This window comes from Dendrobates tinctorius, unplaced genomic scaffold (genome assembly GCF_039654945.1).
Source record: "Dendrobates tinctorius isolate UK_male_01 unplaced genomic scaffold, ASM3965494v1 ptg000133l, whole genome shotgun sequence".
NCBI classification, from domain to species: Eukaryota; Metazoa; Chordata; class Amphibia; order Anura; family Dendrobatidae; genus Dendrobates; species Dendrobates tinctorius.
Genome location: NW_027361801.1, coordinates 12949615 through 12971435, shown reverse-complemented (window position 1 = coordinate 12971435; position 21821 = coordinate 12949615). Strand labels below are relative to the sequence as shown.

The window sequence follows — 21821 nt, the reverse complement described above, 5'->3', positions numbered from 1 at the left end:
GTTCCATTTAATAATTATTACAAGTGCATGCTTTTTCGTATGTTTATGGAAAAATTCTATTAAAAAAAACATTAAGTCCAAGTATAAGATTTGTGAAAAAGCCTCTTAAGATGACCCAAGCTTTGTCTGATTTTCAATACCATTTAGTCTTAGACTTAGAAGAGCAAAATAACTCTGATACCCGGTACCTGGGTGACATCAATGCAGGAATCCAAGAAGATACAGCCTTTTGAGTCCTTTGAAGATTTGTCATCCTTGTATGAGTTTAGAATATAGGAGCCATCAGGCAGCTGAGTCAAGTAAAAATAACGCTTTCTGAATACCTAATAGTGTAATAAAACAAAGTTATGTAATGCAAAACACCTTCTGCCAGTACAACAAACATGCAATGCAGAAACACCTTAAAATTGAGGATTACAAATGATTAGTGATGAGCAAATGTGCTCGGATAAGGTGTTATCCAAGCAAGCTCGGGTGCTAACAGAGTATCTTCGGCATGCTCTATGTTCGAGTCGCCAAGGCTGCATGTCTCAAGGATGTTTGACAGCTGCAACATGTTAAGTGATACTGGGCAGCACAGTGGCTCAGTGGATAGCCTTGCAGCACTGGAGTCCCTGGGTTCAAATCCCATCAAGGACAACATCTGCAAGGAGTTTGTATGTTCTCCCCATGTTTGCGTGGGGGTTCTACGGTTTCCTACCACATTCCAAAGACATATTGCTAGGGAATTTAGATTGTTAGCCTCATCAGGGACAAACTGTGTACAAACTTTAAAGTGCTGCGGAATATGTTAGCGCTAAATAAAATTATTATTATACTCTTATCTCCCGAGCGTGCTCGGATGACAACTTATCCAAGAACGTTCGCTCATCACTACAAATTATATATAATCAATACTGCACATACTGTATCTATATAATGGATAATATATACCCATCACTTTTTTTTACACTAGTCTGGTTTATGTTACAGTACAGGCTTTTAAAGGAATAAAAGCAAATTTCATCACTTATATCCTCAGACTGGAAAAATGTGAATTCTCCTTCTCACCTCTTCTGTCTTCTCTGGTGCTCTTTCATTCCTCCCTCCCGGACGATGTCAATCATAACTCGGCAGCTGATCTGACAGTCTTGGTTGCTAAGCTATGATTGGCAGCATTTGGAAGGAATGGGTGAAAAGGCACGCCCCCCAGAGAAGACACTGAAGAAGTATCCAGTTGGACTGCAAAGCAGAGATTTCACATAGTGCACTTCAGAAAGAGCACATATGAATATCTCTACAATGAGAGACACAGCACAAAACGTGAAAAAGTGACAAAATCAGATGAGCTCAAGTATATTTACAATGTATTTAATTTAAATTTTTTTGAGCAAGCCACAAGTCCACTTATAAAAAAAAATTATTATTGCATTTTGCAAACAAAAAACTCTTATGTATGCCAAACTTATTAATAGTTTGGTTTAAAAGAAATGAAGACTACTCAGTGTAATAGCCATAAGATTGATTTTTAATGCATTAACAGTACTGTACATGTCTGCCCGGAAGACCCGACTCTGCATCATCATTAATGTGCAAGGAGGTTTCAACTGGTCTGAGTTTAGCAGATGTATGAAGTTCTGAGATAGTTCCCAATTAGTGTTTTACAACTGAAGTAAGTGAAGACATGTATAGAATACTCCATTACTTACTAATCAATAGAAATCCTTCCTTGACCCCTATTGATCTATAGAATGAAATTTAACTAGCAATGTGGCTTCTTCACTGATTTTTTTTCTGTCAGCAGTAAGTTTGACAGTGGTCCTAGATGTTTTTTTATTTTGCTCGTTTTTTTTAACTTATTTTTATTTTGAGTTTTACATAATATTTCTCCCCTGAGGTCATAACATTTTTTTATTGCTTAATATTGAGAATAATTAAGTATTTTGACTGGCTGCTACATGTTACAGTAGGGCTTACTGTAATGTATTCTTGCCTGCAGCAGCAAATAATTTACTGCGTTTAATAAACTTTTTAAAAAGCAGTAAATACTGCTCTTGTAATTCATCCCTTGCACCTTGATCAACAGCTCCACCTTACACAGTATGATCCCCCACAGACAGTAGGATGGTCCCCACAAACTCCACACAGCTACCCTCCATGCAGTATGATGTTCCAAACAGCCCCCCTCACAAAGAGCATAGTTGTCCTTGCAGCCCCTCACACAGTATGATGCTCCATAGCTCTCCACAAAGTATGAAGTATCCCACAGCATGATGAGCAACACATCCTTCCATTAATAGTATGATGCCTTCCACATCTCCCCAGTCCCCCCACATACAGTATAGTGGTACTCACAGTCCCCACAAAGTATCATGTACTCCTCAACCGCTCACACAAAATGATGTTTGCCACACAGTATGATGCTCTCACAGCTGCCCACATAGCATGATGGTTCATACAACCCGCTAAACTATATGATAATTCCACAGCCACCCACATAATATCCTGGTCCACAAAGCTCCACACACCGTTTGATGGCCTTCATATCCCACCCACACAGTACGATGATACCCATAGCCTCACACAGTATGCTGAACCCATAGATTTGCACACAGTATGATGGCCCTCACAGACCCCACACAGTATGATGGTACCCAAAACAATATAAAGAAAAACAAAAAAATTACTACTCATGTGGCCCGTTTCGCCAACATATTGCTCCATTCATTGCTGCAAGGACTGAGGCTCTGTTTAGCGGAAACAATATATTGACATCATGGAGCCTGTTGCAATAAATCTCAGTTGCAAAGGCTAAATGGTGGAAGAGGAAGCTAACAGTTCCATTTTCTACCATTGTATCCATCGATATCTGCATCAATGTAAGGTCCTACAGAGGAAAACGTGGTACCATGGACACCGGGCTTCCCCCACCCACAGGTAGTGCACCATTGCTTTTAGCTAACAGGCTGTCCCAGTCTGTGGGCTGGACCGTAACAACCATAGAACAGGATGTGGCTTGCGAGTCGCAGATTGCCCCGGTCTACTCTGGAACTCCTAGCACAGCAGGTGCAGCACAATATGTAGGCACCCACAGCTTCAGCCAACAAAAATAGTAGATAGGACATGTCCTGTGTATCCTATATAAAACACTGCAATTCCTTTTTAATACAGAAGGTAGTTAATCCTCATTAAAGTATTGAGCATAAAGACATGCAAATTGTCCCTGCTAAATATTCATGCAGAAAATCAAGCACAAAGCCCCCCTGCAAGTACAGCTCAGCTTAGTACTATAAAAGTACCATTAGAGAATACTAGATAAACTAATGAATACTACCCGGCTGAGAACATGGATGCAATTTTCTAATTTTTTCGCTATGATACAATTAGCCACTTGTAATATAAACTTTAGATTACAAAAATATAACATAGGAGATCGTCTGAGCACTGTCAGTCTGGTTTCACGCAGTGACAACACGCCCGGTTTTCAGTGCCCATATTGTGTCCCCAATACCTAGACTCCCACCAAATAAAAGGAGAAATTTATTATGCACTCCCCGTAATTGGAAGCCTGCAAGCTACTACATGACAAAATGTGACATTTTTATACACCTAATTCCTGCATTGCCAATCAGTTCAGGAATTCTGAGAAACAAAATCAGTCAGAAGAGGTCTAAAGCCTTTTTGTCTTATGGCAGAAGTGGAGCAATGAGTGGTCAGTGTTAATAGGAGAGTTAATGTTCTCTGCATTGCAGATGCCTCCTACAGCATATTTGCATTTATCTCAGCAACACACCTGATTTTTTTATACTTATTAGAAGAAAAAATAATTGCAGTTTGCAGAGTCTCTAATGTCTTCTGAACTTGATTAAAAAAAAAATAATCTGGTATTTATCAGATGCTAACATGGAGGAATTTTGTGGAGTTTTGGAGCGGACTCTGTTTAAAATTATTTTTCAATAAACTTTTTATTAATTTCAATGGGAAAACTCGTGCCATTTTTTTCCTTGCAGTTTGTCTTATATGCAAAAAGAAGCACTGTGTCATTCTAGCTGTCTAGTTTTGAAAAATGCTCGAAATATGTCTTCTGAATTACTGGATGCAGAAAAAATGCTCCAATGAAATGAAAAAAGCACACACCAAAAAACTTTTTTTTAAAGCTGCTTTTTTTTGCAGTGGATTTTTCAGCCAGAAAAGCCTTCCGTATTTTTCGGACTAAAGATGCACTTTTTCCCAAAAAAATTTGGGAGGAAAATGGGGGGGGTGTCTTATAGTCCGAACGCAGGCTTACCAGGGGGTTGCGGCAGTGGACTAGCAGCAGGACCAGCGGTGGCAGAGGTGTGGCGATGCTGAGGCTAGGCGTCGGCGGTGTGGAGTGCATCTGAGCAGGGACCCTTCCTCAGGATAGCGGCAAAAATGTGGCGACACCGCGGCCCGGTGTTCACAGCGCGCAGAGGCGAGTGCATCACCGGTTTCCCTGCAGCCATCTTCCTGAAGCCGTGGGCCGCCAGAGGCAGCACGTGCGCAGATTGAGATCTCTGCAGCCCTCGGCTTCAGGAAAATGGCCGCCGAGATCTCAATCTGCGCACGAGCGGCCTCAGGAAGATTGTCGCCAAGAAACTGGTGATGCACTCAGCTCTGCTCGCCATGGACACCGGGCCGCGGCGTCGCCACATTTCTGCCACCGGCATCCTGAGGAAGAGACCCTGCTCACTGCCGATACCGGACCTGCAGCATCACACCCGGGGACTGCAGCACTGCCCCACTTCTGCCGCCGGCTTCCTGAAGGGACCATGCCTTCTGTGACCCCACTTTACCACCGCCGGCCCTCAGGTAAGATAGCTTAAATTCAGACAATAAGACGGACCTCCATCATATAAAAATCTTTTTTCTGCTATATACCACACAAAAATTTGGGGTGCGCCTTATGGTCCCGGTGCATCTTATAGTCCGAAAAATACTGTATATAAAATAAAACCTGTGAACATATCCTTACAGTTATTCAAGCAATTATCATAAAATAACCCTCAGGAAAGTGTTCCGAGCTACTAAGAAATATATACTCAAATTAAGCCTCTATTATTGCTAAGCATAATGCTTCATACAGCTATAGCTTCACACAGCTATGTCAAGTGCATATTATCAACCTACTTTTAGGCTAGCTGGCATTTTGCCCTCTTCCTTTGAGCAATTTTTCTCTAATGACATCATTTGGGCAAAACTTCTTTCAGACGTCCATGTTGCATGTACAGTATGTGCTCTACCCATTGCTTTCAGGGATACAGCTTGTATCATTATAATCTATGGTGCTATTCACATGTCTGTGCTTTTTCACAGAGCATGTGTCCATGAAAAAACACATGGAGACATACATTTTTAAACATGGACGTGTGAATGAGGCCTTACTGAGAGATAATGAGCAGACAAAGGATCACATGAGAATACATCCTCCCTATCTTTGAAACTTTAGGCAATGTCATGAGGAAGGGATTTTTTTGCCCTCTCCCTTTTACTATACAGGCCCCCTCATTGACTGCAGAACATCTTGCAGTTGATGCCCTTAGTTATCAGTAGTGTTTTACAGGGTCCCTGGCAGCAAATGTGTAATTGACCAGCAGCATCACGAAAGGAGACACAAATAATATTTTTCTAATTACCATCAGTGACTTGTTTATGTACTGTCAGGACCTCCATAGTGAATGACACTTTTTGTAGCCACTCTGGCTAATTGATAAGTTTCTTGATGGAACTCATAAAAAACGAATAGTGTGTATGAAAATGGCTATTATAGACCAGGCACTTCCTTTTTATATGCCTATTAGGTTATGTGGATGACATAGTGGTGTTCCCTACTTGATTCAGTGCGACTCTGGCAATCAGCAGATTTTTGGTTTACAACAGGGTTCTTTCAGTAAGAAAACCACCAAACAAATGCTGCAGCTACAAAGGTCTTAACACTGCTTTCTAGAACAAATCTTCGCCTTGACTGTCATCCTGAACAAATGCCATTTAATCTTCCTAGTAGAGAAAACCATCAGCATCCCATTGGCGCACATGTGCAAATTTGGCTGTGATTTTAGTACACAAACGGAATCTGTTGACTATGCAACTCCTGTACAGCTAATAACATACAGCCGTGCAGATCAATGCTAACACATTCCCAAAGGAAAACATAATGTACAAGTTGCAAATATGTAAAGAAAGTGCTGGCTGCCAAAAAAGTTAAGGAGAATCTGTCAGTAGGTTTTTGCTATGTAATCTGAGAGCAGCATGATGTAGGGGCTAAGACCCTGATTCCAGCGATGTGTCACTTGCTGGTCTGCAAGCTGTCATTTTGATACAATCCCTGTTTTATCTGCTGCAGACCTAGCAGAGCTCAAATACTGAGTTGTGTATAACTCCACCCACACCACTAACTGGCTGCTTTCTGTATACACTGTACATTGCCAGAAAGCTGCTAATCATTTTAGGGAGTAGTGTTACACAGAGTAGTTGACTAGGCGACATGAGATATCTAGTCCGGTAGTGATAATCTCCTGCTGATAAAACACTAATTTTACTGTAAAAGCAACACACAGCCTAATAAGTGACATATTGCTAGAATCAGTCTCTCAGCACCTACATTATGCTATTTGTGAAGACACAGGGATCGGTGAGTGCCCAGGTCCGCTAGCCGAAACCGCATAGACCAGGGATTGTCCCGCTGAACACGTGCTCTCCTTTTAATGTGGGCATAACGCTATTCAAACGACACAGGGTGAGGGTAAAACAGTGTGGCAATGCTTTACTGAACCACATTATTGTACCACAAAACAGGCAGATAACACATAGAAAAGTCTCAGCAAAATACCCCAAGATGGTGCACATTACAGAGTCTCACTCTTCTGCTGGCTTGGTGTGATAATAGCAGCTGTTACTTCAGAGCTCCCAGGGTCGACTACCCCAACTGTGGCACGCACAGAGAGAAGGTAACGACAAGCTTAGGAAGATGACAGTCCATTGAGGTTCAAGGCAAGTTGACTGGAGGGTCACAACCTGGCTTCTCCGAACATCTCCATGGTTCAGCGATGGTCAATAGAGAAGGTCTGTATTCTTCCAACAGGGGCCAAAAACCTCTAGGTTGCTCCCTGTAGAATGATAGATCCGTGTACGTTGTGATGGAGCTATGATGAATTGGCAGTAGTCCTGTAGGATCCCCTGGATGCTCGGATGTCTTGGCAGAATCTCTGGCTGTCTCTTTCTCTGTCTCTGTCAGTCTATATGGAGGCATGTAACCGATTTTTTATACTTAACAAGTGTCCTTCATTCAGTATTTACATAAAGGGTAAGAATGGAAATGAGCTCAAGTAGCATTACTTGATTATTTAATCTATTTGCATAGTTTTTCCTCCTTTGTTTTAAAAATCAACAAACTATCTGGCCTAGAGAATGATTAATTAGCATATCAGTAAACATGACTAGTCATTAAAGATAAGCGCACAACACAAGTCAATATTACAGGCTTGCACAAACAAAAGTCTGTTTTCTTGACCAGCCAGAAAGAAATGCATAAATTCAAAAGCCAACATACAGATAATAACCTATTCTGTTTGGTTTGCTAAAATATACATCTGGTAACTAAGATACAATGTTGTGTCTCTACACTACTCTTAGATTATATAGCAAAAACCTGCTGACAGATGCTATTTCAAGTATGTTGTACATTTGTAACCAGTTATAGAATCATAGAATCATAGAATCGTAGAGTTGGAAGGGACCTCCTGGGCCATCTGGTCCAACCCCCTGCTCAAAGCAGGATTCGCTAAATCATCCCAGTCAGATGTCTGTCCAGCCTTTGTTTGAAGACTTCCATTGAAGGAGAACTCACCACTTCTCGTGGCAGCCTGTTCCACTCATTGATCACTCCAACTGTCAAAAAGTTTTTTCTAATATCTAATCTGTGTCTCCTCCCATTCAGTTTCATCCCATTGCTTCTAGTCTTTCCTTGTGCAAATGAGAATAAAGTTGATCCTTCTACAGTGTGACAGCCCTTTAGATATTTGTAGACAGCTATTAAGTCTCCTCTCAGTCTTCTCTTTTTCAAACTAAACAATCCCAAATCCTGCAACCTTTCCTCATAAGACAGGGTTTGCAGACCGGTCACCATTCTGGTCGCTCTTTTCTGAACTTGCTCCAGTTTGTTGATGTCTTTTTTAAAATGTGGTGCCCAAAACTGGACACAATATTCCAGATGAGGTCTGACCAAAGAGGAGTAGAGGGAAATAATGACTTCACGTGATCTAGACTGTATGCTTCTGTTAATACATCCTAGAATTGCATTTGCCTTTTTTGCTGCTGCATCACACTGTTGACTCATATTTAGTCTGTGATCTATTAGTATACCCAAGTCTTTTTCACATGTGCTGTCAGTTATGAGGACCCTTTAGAGGATTGATCAAAAAGTAATTCCCTAACATAATTTACTAAAGGAAATTATACTTTCCTTAGCCAAAAAACATCTGATAGACACACAGTTGCAGGGTTAGGAGTAGTTTCAGGCATTTGACCCAGCGGATACAGAATATGACAAATGATTAAATAAGTCGACCACTTGCCTTCATAGTGACAGGAATGGTGGTGCCTATATTGGCTTTATACAGCCAGCCTTGTTTGATGACTCCCCCTCTGTGGGAGCAGATCGATGAAGAATCCTGCAAATACATAAAAATAAATTATATTTCACAATGATAATAATAATAATATTTCAAGGGCTCCAATAAAGTGTAATTATTGTCAGAAATCTTAGCAATTTATGGTTCCTTTTTATCAACCTTATTGTATATTTTATTGAAAAAAAATTATTCCATAGACTATGCTATAGTTGATTCAGAAATATGATTCAGAAATATACAGCCTAAGATAATGGCACTTCAAAGTCAAGCACCATGCTATAGTTGAGTGTTTATACATTTTGTGAACTCAAGTTGTTGAATCTTATTCACCTGCGTGGTTTCATACGTTGCAGAAAAATTTCCATCAAAGCAACTGCATGAGTGCGAACAATGTATTCCAAAAGGGTAAAATCCACAGTGAAAATCCAAAGAAACAATTGCAATGCTGCATATTTTTTAAGCTCAATTTCAGCACAGTTAAAAGCATGGATGAGATTTTTAAAAAAAATTTAAATACATCTTTACTGGCGAATTTCACGAGTTATACCACCTGCACTTTTACACATGAAAACCATACTTCAAAAACTACCAAAATATCACTAAGCCACAAGTAAATAGTGATATAGTTATTTTCTATTTGCAGGCCAGTATCCTTCCCATGTCACAACATACTGTAGATTACATTAGATTCGGACAAGTATTCAGCATATGAGAGAGAAAAAGCATAAGGCTGGGTTCTCACGTAGGACAGTAATCTGGTGGGTACCAAGAACGTCCTGGCTAACCGCAAGCGATATAATATGAACTGCTGCATTTTTGTGGCAAGTAGTGATGAAGCAAATAAGAACAAATGCTGGACCTCTACTTTTCTTCAAAATCTGTAGGCAATCAACAATAAACCACAGATTATGTGGCCACACAGTAATCTACCTCCACAAGACTGTAACGTGAACCCTACCTTGAACTGTTAGAACAGAGAAATCACAGTAATACTTTGATCGCTGCCTGTGATCTCTTTGTCACTATCTTTAAATAGGAAGGAATAAATCTGTTACAACATCTTCCCAAAAATGCTGAATTCAGTCCATTCATTACCTCATCTTTGTCAAAATCCTCATCTATCTCAAACACATGGCTGGGCGTCTTCTCCGGCTGAAACGATTTGCTGAAATGGGGGAAATCAAGAAGTTTTTATTTAATAACGTATTAAATTGCAAGCAGAGTGCTACTGCCTCAATCCAAGATGACAGAAAATGCATGTAGTAACATTTTCCATTAAAAAGTGAGAAACTGGATGATTTGTAGCACTAGATTATACCTTCTCGTCCTCTAAGCCAATACACTGAATATAACAGGAAATTCAGTGTATGATTCACCATTTAGATGTCTGGTTTTCCGGTGGTCTGTGACAAGTCATTAGCTCACAACTTATTCTAGCCCAGAATGCAGATCTGTTCATTGCTATTTTCAGAAACTACAGTACAATATCTATTACACACTCTATTGGAAATCATTTTGAAGAAACACTAATTATTTTAAGTAATTCCAAAAGCTAAGTCACTAGATTCATAGTTGCCAGAAGTACCACCATCATTTGTCCTAGGCATTGTTCCAAAAGCTATTTCAGATTTAGAAGAGGGACCATAATGGAAATGCCCCCAAAAGGGAAACTATAAGAGGAGAAAAGTCCAAGCATAGGGAGAGAAGTCCATTGGTTGTTTCCCTGCTGCTTCTCCCTGCCCGACTGGACTTGAATGAAGGACTTTTCCTAAATGAAAATAGGGTACTGAATGGGGAGAAGCTGGAGAAACAAGCACCGAGGAAACTTCTCCCCAGTTAATTTTTCTGATACTATAAAATCAACCCTCTGCTCAATTCAGGATTCACTAAACCATCTCAGATAGATGTCTGTCCAGCCTCTGTTTGAAGACTTCGATTGAAGGAGAACTCACCACCTCTCATGGCAGCCTGTTCCACTCATTGATCACCCACACTGTCAAAACAAATTTTCTAATATGCAATCTGTATTTTCTCCCTTTCAGTCTCATTCCATTGCTTCTCGTGTTTCATGTATATGATGATAAGTAGGGGCTCAAACTCTGGAGTTTACTGTAGATATTTTTGGGATATCCTGTGAATATGCCATTTATTTTTGTGAGAAAATTCACAAATATTGATTTTTATGTAGGTTTTTTTCTTTTTTTTTCCTTTAACTATCCAAAAGTCCTGCCTGACATGATCAGTGAATATCAAGGAGTAAGGTCTCATTCAGACGTCAGTGATTTTTCTCATATGTAAAAACACAAACCGTTGTTCTGTAATCTTTTGGATCCAAATTTCATCAGTGTTTAAGTCAGTTTACGTTTTTACCAGCAGTGTTTAACCCCTTTCTGCCATATGACGTACTTATCCGTCCATGTGCCCTGGGACTTAAATCCCAGGGACGGGATAGTACGTCACAGCGATCAGCGGCGCTCACGTGATGAGCGCCGATCACGGCCGGGTGTCAGCTGATTATCACAGCTGACACCCGGCACTATGTGTCAGGGGCGGACATGGACAACCCCCGACACATTAACCCCTGGCACACTGCGATCAAACACGATTCCAGTGTACCGGGGGTTTAGGGAAGCATCGGCAGGGAGGGGGCTCCAGCCGTGCTTCCCTGAGACCCTCGCAGCAGCGCAATGTGCAGCGCTGCTGCGGGGATCTCCTTCCCTGCAGGTCCCCGGATCCAAAATGGCAGCAGGGACCTTTGGGGGCCTGCAGGGAGCCGGCTTACTCATGCCTGCAAAGCGCAGGCACGAGGAAGCTTTCTGCACTGCCTGTAACAGATCGCTGATCTGTCACAGCGATCTGTGATGTGACAGATCAGCGATCTGTCACATGACAGTTATGTCCCCCCTGGAATATAGTAATAAAGTAAAAAAAAAAAAAAGTGTAAAATAATTTATAAAAAAATCACTAAATAAATAAAAAAAAAAAAAAATTCCCTAATAAAATCATCTTTTGGTAATAAAAAAAACAAAACAATAAAAGTACACATATTTAGTATCGCCGCATCCGTAACGACCCGCCCTATAAAACTGTCCCATTAGTTAACCCCCTTAGTGAACCCCTTAAAAAATAAAAATTAAAAACAAAGCAAAAAATAATGCTTTATCATCATACCGCCAAACAAAAAGTGCAGTAACGCGCAATCAAAAAGACGGATATAAATAACCATGGTACCGCTGAAAACGTCATCTTGTCCCGCAAAAAATGAGCCGCCATACAGCGTCATCAGCGAAAAAATAAAGCTATAGCTCGCAGAATAAAGCGATGCAAAAATAATTATTTTTTATATAAAATTGTTTTCATTGCATAAAAGCGCCAAAACACAAAAAAAGACATAAATGAAGTATCGCTGTAACCGTACTGACCCGAAGAATAAAACCGCTTTATCAATTTTACCGCACGTGGAACGGTGTAAACGCACCCGCCAAAAGAAATTCTTGAAATGCTGGTTTTTGTTCATTCTGCGTCCAAAAAATCGGAATAAAAAGCGATCAAAAAAGTCACATGCCCGAAAATGGTACCAATAAAAACGTCAACTCGTCCCGCAAAAAATAAGACCTCACATGACTCGGTGGGTCAAAATACGGAAAAATTATAGCTCTCAAAATGTGGTGATGCAAAAACTATTTTTACAATAAAAAGCATCTTTTAGCGTGTGACAGCTGCCAAACATAAAAACCGCCATAAATAGTAAATCAAACCCCCTTTATCACCCCCTTAGTTAGGGAAAAATAATAAAATTAAAAAAATGTATTTATTTCCATTTTCCCATTAGGGCTAGGGTTAGGGCTAGAGTTAGGGATAGGGTTAGGACTGAGATTAGGGTTAGGGGTGTGTTGGGGTTAGGGTTGGAGTTAGAATTGGGGGGTTTCCACTGTTTGGGCACATCAGGTGCTCTCCAAACGCAACATGGCATGTGATCTCAATTCCTGCCAATTCTGCGTTGAGAAAGTCAAATGGTGCTCCTTCCCTTCCAAGCTCTGCCATGTGCCCAAACAGTGTTTTACCCCCACATATGGGGTATCAGCCTACTCAGGACAAATTGCAAAACAACTTTTGGGGTCCAATTTCTCCTGTTACCCTTGAGAAAATAAAAAATTGGGGACTAAAAGATCATGTTTGTGGAAAAAATATGATTTTTTTATTTTCACGCCCAGGCGTTATAAACTTGTGAAGCACTGGGGGGTTCAAAGTGCTCACCACACGTCTAGATAAGTTCCTTAGGGGGTCTAGTTTCCAAAATGGGGTCGCTTGTGGAGGGTTTCCACTGTTTAGTACATCAGGGGCTCTCCAAACGCGACATGGTGTCCGATCTCAATTTCAGCCAAAAAAGTCAAATGGCGCTGCTTCCCTTCCGAGCTCTGCCATGCGCCCAAATAGTCGTTTACACCCACATATGGGGTATCAGCGTACTCAGGACAAATTGCACATTAACTTTTAGGGTCCTGTTACCCTTGGGAAAATAAAAATTGGGGGTGAAAAGATCATTTTTGTGGAAAAAATATGATTTTTTTAATTGTACCGCTGTACGTTATAAACTTCTGTGAAGCCCTTGTGGGTTCAAAGTTCTCACCACATATCTAGATAAGTTCCTTGGGGGGGTCTAGTTTCCAAAATGGGGTTACTTGTGGGGGGTTTCCACTGTTTAGGTACATCAGGGGCTCTCCAAACGTGACATGGCGTCCGATCTGAATTCCAGCCAATTTTGCATTGAAAAAGTCAAACGGCGCTCCTTCCCTTTTAAGTTCTGCCATGCGCCGAAACAGTGGTTCCCCCACACATATCAGGTATCAGCGTACTCAGGACAAATTGCACAATAACTTTTGCCCCCAATTTCTCCTGTTACCCTTGGTAAAATAAAAAAAATTGGACCTGAAGTAATTTTTTTGTGAAAAAAAGTTAAATGTCCATTTTATTTTAAATATTCAAAAAATTCCTGTGATGCACCTGAAGGGTTAATAAACTTCGTGAATATGGTTTTTAGCACCATGAGGGGTGCAGTTTTTAGAATGGTGTCACTTTTGGGTATTTTCTATCATATAGACCCCTCAAAGTGACTTCAAATGTGATGTGGTCCGTAAAAATAAAATGGTGTTGCAAAAATGAGAAATCGCTGGTCAAATTTTAACCCTTATAACTTCCTGACAAAAAAAATTTTGGTTCCAAAATTGTGCTGATGTAAAGTAAACATATGTGAAATGTTACTTATTAAGTTATTCGTGTGCCACATCTCTGTGATTTAAGGGCATAAAAATTAAAAGTTGGAAAATTGCAAAATTTTCAAAATGTTCGCCAAATTTCCGCTTTTTTCACAAATAAGCGCAAGTTATTTGAATGAAATTTTACCACTAACATGAAGTACGATATGTCACGAGAAAACAGTGTCAGAATCACCAGTATCCATGGAAGCGTTTCAGAGTTATTACCTCATAAAGGGACAGTGGTCAGAATTGTAAAAATTGGCCCGGTCACGAACGTGCAAACCATCCTTGGGGGTTAAGGGATTAAAGGGAACCTGTCACCAGGTTTGTCTGATATGAGGTAAGGCCTCCACCTTTCAGGGCTGATATACAGCATTCTATAATAATACTGAACATCTGCCCCCAAGCCGACCTGAAAGAGAAGAAAAAGACCTTCTATTGTACTCACCTGTTGGGCGGTCTGGTCTGAGAAGTGTCCATGCTCTTGGTCCAGCGCCTCCAATCTCCTTGCGATGCCGTCCTCCTTCTTGCTTCATGTGGATGACGCGTCCCTACGTCATCCACACAGTCTCCTCGGCATTGCGCTCGTGCGCAGGTGTACTTCTCTGCCGTGCCCAAGGGCAGAGTAAAGTACTGCAGTGCGCAGGTGTCGGGAAAAGTCAAAGAACCCAGATGCATACACACTGTATTATTTGAAGTACGCCTGCACAGGAGCGCAATGCCAAGGAGACTATGTGGAGAACATAGGGTCGTGTCATCCACACGAAGCAAGAAGGTGAGAGGCGTCGGACCAAGAACACTGACACCCCTTGGACCGGACAGCCCCGCAGGTGAGTATAATAAAAGGTCTTTTTCTTCTCTTTCTGGTCGAGTTGGGGCAGATAAGATCAAAACCAAACCCATCTCAATGTTTTGGTGCAGACATATGGTCTGCAAAAAAATACAAATTAATGAACAGGCCCATAAATTTCAATGTGTTTATGTTTTATATGTGAAAAACACATAACACATAAGTGACAAACGAACATCTGAATGAGGTCTTAATAGCACTGTTGTTAGGTTCTGATTATATATCATTGTTACACACAGTTTAGAGACTGCCCCAGGAAAGCTTCTGATGGACACACTAAACATGTCCTTAGGACTCCATCATCAGAGGTCAAAATAGTATCCTATTGTCCTATATATCCTATTGTCCTCTGTTAAGCAGGTATATGTCACTGTAACAAAAGAAAAGAAAATGAAATATTTCTCTCCAAAAATTACGGCAATTACACGTTTTATTATAAACATGTTTATTTGATTTGTGTGTACTGGAACAAAAAAAAGAGAAAAAAAGGCAATTTGGATAATTTTCCAGGAGAAATACTTCATCTTCTGGAACAATTTCATCTAGAGTTGAGCGACTTTGGTCGGATCGGGTTTCATGAAACAAAATTTGAGTCGGATGAAACTGGTCTGACTAGGGCAAAAAAAGTCGGAGTTTCGTCCGAAACCCGACCCCAATGCAAGTCAATGGGGAATAAAAGTCGGCATTGAGAGGATGACATTCATCCACTCAATGCCGACTTTTATTCCCCACTGACTTGCATTGGGGTCGGGTTTCGGACGAAACTCCAACTTTTTTTTGCCCTAGTCGGACCAGTTTCATCCGACTCAAATTTTGTTTCATGAAACCCGATCCGACCAAAGTCGCTCAACTCTAATTTCAACACTTTTGGCCACGACAGGATACATACACATGTTCCCAAGCATGTCCACTCATCTGAGGACATTACGAGCATTTCCACTCATTTGCCAATCTCCACTATTAATAAAGATCCACAAATCCAAAGATTTGGATATTTCTCTCACACAGCTCCAGTGAAGCACAGCCCCCCAGACAAAAGAACTTGTGATCTTATTTCTTGCAGCCTCTCTGCGTACAATGTTCTCAGCATACAGCAGCCTTCAAGAATTCAAGAATCAAAAATAGGAGCTCAGCAGCTTATAAAATCCACCAGGGAAAGGAACAGTTATGTAAATAGCAATGTTGATATTTTGCACATATCGCCTGTCTATACATGGTAACTATCCATGTATTACCACTTCTGTCACTGGTGCTTCCCAGAGGATGATAAAAGCAGCGGATCCCAGGACTATGAGTCAATATTTATGTGGGATTCCAATCTAGACAAGATTTAAGCAATTGATGGCATCAAAAGCTATGGACGGGTTTTTATATTTTAGATGTTGATCATTAAAGACATTAAAAAATAAAAAAATGACATAATCTTTTCATTAGATTTACATGTTCAAGTCTCATATCCAATGTTTTGTGAAGTTTTGGTTTTTTTTGCTTTTTTTTTTTACAAACCTTACAGGACTTACCAAGGCAAGGCTCTGAAATCCCCTGAATATTCCTCATATTTGTAGTTCACCACTTTCCAGTCTGAACTGTAATATTTTATACACTAAAACAATAAATATACAGATTTATACTGGTGTTTCATTGTATATTTATAGAGATAAAAACATGAATAATATTATTCCTATTCAGTAACCTAAAAAACATTTATTTATCTAGATGTTAACCCGTCCCAAATTAATACTGTATCAACCTCCATATAAAAGAATAGGATGTCATAAAAGCTCCTGAATGTGTAATGTGTGGATGTTCCAAAACCTGCACAAGCGCGATCAAAAGAAGAGTAGCATTAACGCAGTCTGTTTAACGCATGCATTAAACGGACGGCCATAACGTTATGTCAATCTGGCCTTAGTTCTCTGGATTGATGGAGATCATAGCAGTCGAACCCCCAGCGATCGTGAAGTTATCCCCTATCCCGTGGATCGTGAATAACTTTTAAATTTGAAAACGCTTCTTTAAGGGACAGTAGGGTGGAGGAAAAGGGACATTAAACCAACTATCAGGCGCTACACAATAAACGTGATGCACCATATAGCTGTACATTATTTGCTAAGCACAGCAATCTAGTCATAAAGTGCATGAAAGGCCACGATATACATCTAGAATGGCCTAGTACGCTGTGGCTATTAGTTTATTGCCTGCGATATACAGTGGGGGGAAATGAGTATTTGATCCCTTGCTGATTCTGTAAGTTTACCCACTAACAAAGACATGAACAGTCTATAATTTTAAGGGTAGGTTAATTTTAACATTGAGTGATAGAATATCAAAAATAAAATCCAGAAAATCACATTGTAAAAATTATATAAATTTATTTGCATTTAGTAGTGAGAAATAAGTATTTAATCCCCTACTAACCAGTTCTGGCTCCTACAGACCAGTTAGACGTTCCTAATCAACTTGATACCTGCATTAAAGACAGATGTCTTACATAGTCACTTTGATGCTCTATGTATCAGAAATGCTCACTTGCTATGAGCGCCGACCACTAGGTGACGCTCATAGCTATGCAGCAATGACAACCACAGGGGTCTTCTCCTGAACCTGGGTTGTCATGCCAACCCGTCGGCGACCCACGGTCATGGGCGCCGATGGGAACAGAAAAGGACGCGCTTCCTGCACGTCCATGTTAAATGCCGCTGTCAGAGTTTGACAGACGCATTTAACATGTTAACAGCCGCGGGTGAATCGCAATTTCACCCGCGGCTGTTAGGAGAACATGTCAGCTGATCAGATCATCTGTCATATGCTGGAAAAGGTGCGGGCTCCGGCGATGAGGGGGAGGCGTCCAATGAAAGACTATGTCCGTCATTGGATGTTAAGAGGTTAAAGACTAGTTATACAAATATTGTGAATAAATAACTATAGAGAATGCTAAAATAGTAGAAAAGATGTTCTTCACTTAATGATTTGCAAGCAAGCTTTTTCTTAATTCTTCATGCCACATTCACACGTTCAGTATTTTACATCAGTATTTATAAGCCATAACCAGGAGTGGGTGATAGAAGTGGTGATGGGTTTCTATTATACTTTTCCTCTGATTGTTCCTCTCCAGGTTTTGGCTTATAAATACTGATGTAAAATACTGACCAAATACTGAAGGTGTGAAAGTGGCCTTAGGGTTTCCTGATCCTTGTCACGGATTCCCCAAAAGAAATCATCAAGAGCTACCAATCTGAGATAACAAACTGATAACTGCCGTACCATGTGCTTGGCAATGGAGAACGCAATCATTTCCAGACAAAATATTACTTCTTTGAGACAGGAATGTGAATCGACATTTCTTGGAAGTAAAGACATTGTTTAGTGATTTCCCATGTTAATTATAGACAGACTCGCATGCGTGATTACTAAACTTTACGCACCTCCTTTACAAACAAGCTTCTGGCTTTGTTTTCAGCATCATCTGGTACTGTTGATTGGATGGTTCTATGCTGACGTCCCACTGTGGAAATCTTACAATAAAGGAAAAATACCATAAACCTTTCTTGAGCATATTTATACAAATGAGTAAAACAAATTAAAATCTTAAAAAATAAATAAATAGATAAAATTAATGCATATGGTCTAAAAAAAACAATCTGGGCTTTTGACCACAGCACCATATGTGTTTTTAATCACGGCAGAACATAGGATTTTTTTTTTTTACACCAAGTGCTGGAATTTTATCGATTTTTGACATATACTACCATTGCTCCTTGCTCAAGGAGATGCCGCACACCGGATTAAAAATTCATAATTCCTGATTTTCAACAAACAAGTTGCTAGACTGTGAGCTACAGCCACGTTTTCTTTTTTTTATTATCTATAGAACAAGTGTACACGCCGAATACTCACAAAGACATCCTCCATGGGAAACATCAGCATATCTCGATGTGGATCACTGAAGATCTGAGCTTTTCTTTGTGAAATAACGGTCTCATAGTCTATGGGTTCCACCACTCTTGCCTTCTCCTATAAGAAAAATGAACATGGTATGGAAAGGACTTATTACGAAGGGACTTTTTAAAGTAATTTTCCTTGTTGCTGCCTTGCCGTTCTTTGTGCCAAATTCAACAAAGAGATGATGTTGTTTGATAAATGTATTCGTCGTAATATGCATTATACTGTATTTCTGTGGAATGTTGCTCCATTTCTTACACTGTCTCCCTTACTGGAGTGAGTTTGCACAACTTTCTTTGCAATTTTTCTGACAAAAGATGCTGGATGTAGCTGCATTACTAGCAGTAGCTAACTGTGCACAACTTTTCTGAAAAGTCGCGGAAGTGGCATTAATGCAAAAAATAGCAAATTTTTACATTTACCAACACTAGCATTAAACAAAAAATTGAAGTATTGCACAGTTCCTATTTTAAAGCAGTGAGCACGGCAAACATTTTGTAAATAGGCCGAGACCTCCAAAGCGACAAACCCTCTTTGTGGCCAGTTTTCTTTTATTCGCGTTTAATTCACTTTGCAGTTTGGTTTAACGGGAAACTCTAAAGACATCATGCCGTATTCATAGGAAAGCAAAAATCCCAATTTTTGTGATGAAAATTTATTTTGAGGTTTGTGGAAATTATCAGCAGTGGAAAACTACATGGGAAGATCTGAGTCTGTCATTATTATCTGATCTCCCTTGTAGACAGTGTGGTTGAAACCAGGCTGACAGTTCTTGGGAATGTGTCAGTGGCTGCAACCAACACTGAAAAATGCAAACGGCAAAAGTGTTTATCACATTTTAATGCACACAAGTTACATAATATATTCTCAAATACTGCACAACAAATCGTGACAAATTCTAAAAATACATGCTTTTTTCCTAAAGGAAAATTTATCTAAAATTCTTGTTTAGTACCATGGCATGTTTACAGCTTTTCTTACACTTTGCATGATCTCTATAAATACAAAGCAGCTCTGAAAAGGTAATCTGACTCAAAATATGTGCCACCTAATTTGAAAGCAGGATGATGTAGCCACGGAGACCCTGATTCCAGCGATATGTCACTTACTGGGCTGGTTTCTGTAGTTTTGATAAAAAAACATTATTTTATCAGTATGAGATCATTGGAGGACTAGTAAATCTGCTGCCATGTAGTCCTCCATATTCATGAGCTCTGTATAATCCTGCTCTCACCACTGATTGGCAGCTTTCTGCCTATGCACAGTGTACACAGAAAGCTGTCATCAGTAGTGTGGGCGGGGTTATACAGAGCTCAACATTCAGAGAATTGCTGGATCTGCAGCAGATAAAACAGGGATTTTATCAAAGCTACAGCAAGCAGCCCGGAAAGTGACACATCGCTGGAATCAGGCTCTCTGCCCCTACATCATGCTTCTCTCAGATGGGGTAGAAAAAGCTGCCTGACAAATTCCCTTTAATATCATCAATTCTGAGGTATGACTTCTTGAAGTTATAGGCCCACATAGGTCCACTGTTGTCATCGAGGCCCTGTGTGGTTCCAAACCTTAATGCTATTTGCATATATACCTACTCTTCGAAACGTTGGCGTAGCTAGCAGGTACAAGTGTAAAAACGCCCAATTACAAATTACACAAAAAAATTCTGATATATCAGTCTTATGCCAGAATCTGGCAAAAACTGATGAATTGGCTCCTTAGTTTAATGTAATCAAGTCCTAACATTCACTTAGTCCCTTTTCTGCAAGCTGTTGGCAAACCAAACAGTATGTTGTGGTTAGAGTATGGCCGAATTTCCTTAGCGACAAAACACAAACATGACCCTAAACAAGCAGGGCTCATTTACATTTCCTGAGAAAAGCAGAAGTACCATATATTTTAAATATGTAAAAGTGTCTTTACACTTAGGCACAGATCTAAAAAATAAATGGTTCAGATGATATAGTATGTAAATTACAAAGCTAATGCTGAAATATGGGACAAAAATGGCAAAACCCTAAAAAGCCTGCAGAAATGAACTTATAGGGGTTTTCCTACTACACAAAAGCTAGAACAGCAGACTCAGTCACTATTTTACCATACAGAAAACACTGCAGAATCAGAAAATGATTAAAGTTACAAACTGATTTATGTTTCATTGCATAAATACAATGCTACATCATAAAAAACTTTATTCACAGAAATTTCTCCAACTATTCCATTTACTTGAAGGTTTACAGAAATTCAAACACACATAGCAGAAAACTACCCTTTCTAATGCATAGAACACATTTTCAAAAGCAAAAATATCTACAACAAAACTATCAGGCTGGAACTTAAAGGGAAGATATCATCAGAAAATAATCTATTGGTTAAATTACTCTATCAAATGTATTTTTCTGCTATTTTTTTCTTTTTACATATCACAATTTGTATTAAAAATAAGAAATGAAATCCTGCAATTTTCACACTGGCACAGGCAATTTTTATGACCCTAAGGGTGTGTGCACACGCTGCGGATTTGGCCCTGCGGATCCGCAGAAGTTTCTGCTGCATTGTACAGTATCTTTATTTTCTATGGAAAATGAAAACCGCAGTGCACATGCTGTGGATTTTTCCGCGGTTTCAGATCCGCAGCATGTCAATTCTTTGTGCGGAATCCACAGCGGTTTTACACCTGCTCCATTGTCCAGGTGTCAAACAGAAGGCTAATCCGCAGATAAAACGCAAGTCTTTTTACCTGCGGATTTACCTGCGGATTTAGCCAAATCCGCATGGAAAAATCTGCAGCACAATCCGCAACGTGTGCACTTACCCTAACTTCCTGTTTCAAGAAAAAAGACATGTACATTGTCACAATGGTTAGAAGAGACTATCGCTTGTATTTGAGTAAGTTCACACTGGGTGTTTTTGCTGCATTTTTTTAATGCTAATTTTCAGCTGCTTTTTACAGTCCCAGCAAAGCCTATGAGATTTCAGAAATCTCCTGCACACACATTGTTTTTTTGGTCATCAAGATTTTGTGCTTTGCAGGGGGTTTTTTTACACATCATGTTACCTCTTTCAGTGTTTTTGCAGCATTTTTCACCCCTTGACATGAATGGATGGTGAAAAAACAGTACAAATATGCAGGCTGACTTTTTTTGC

At 39.9% G+C, this 21821-nt stretch overlaps 1 protein-coding gene across 4 annotated transcripts in view; it reads right to left on the bottom strand.

Annotated features, from left to right (window-relative positions):
* The window catches only part of DOCK11 (dedicator of cytokinesis 11), a 481846-nt gene that overhangs the window by 406097 nt on the left and 53928 nt on the right, over positions 1-21821 (bottom strand). For all 4 annotated transcript variants that reach the window (XM_073543480.1, XM_073543481.1, XM_073543483.1 and 1 more), the window contains exons 2-7: positions 18633-18749; positions 18161-18250; positions 16256-16338; positions 9723-9792; positions 8571-8666; positions 189-323 (exon numbers count right to left, since the gene is read on the bottom strand). In XM_073543480.1, coding sequence (XP_073399581.1) covers positions 189-323; positions 8571-8666; positions 9723-9792; positions 16256-16338; positions 18161-18250; positions 18633-18749 — 591 coding nt within the window. The remainder of the gene's footprint in view (positions 1-188; positions 324-8570; positions 8667-9722; positions 9793-16255; positions 16339-18160; positions 18251-18632; positions 18750-21821) is intronic.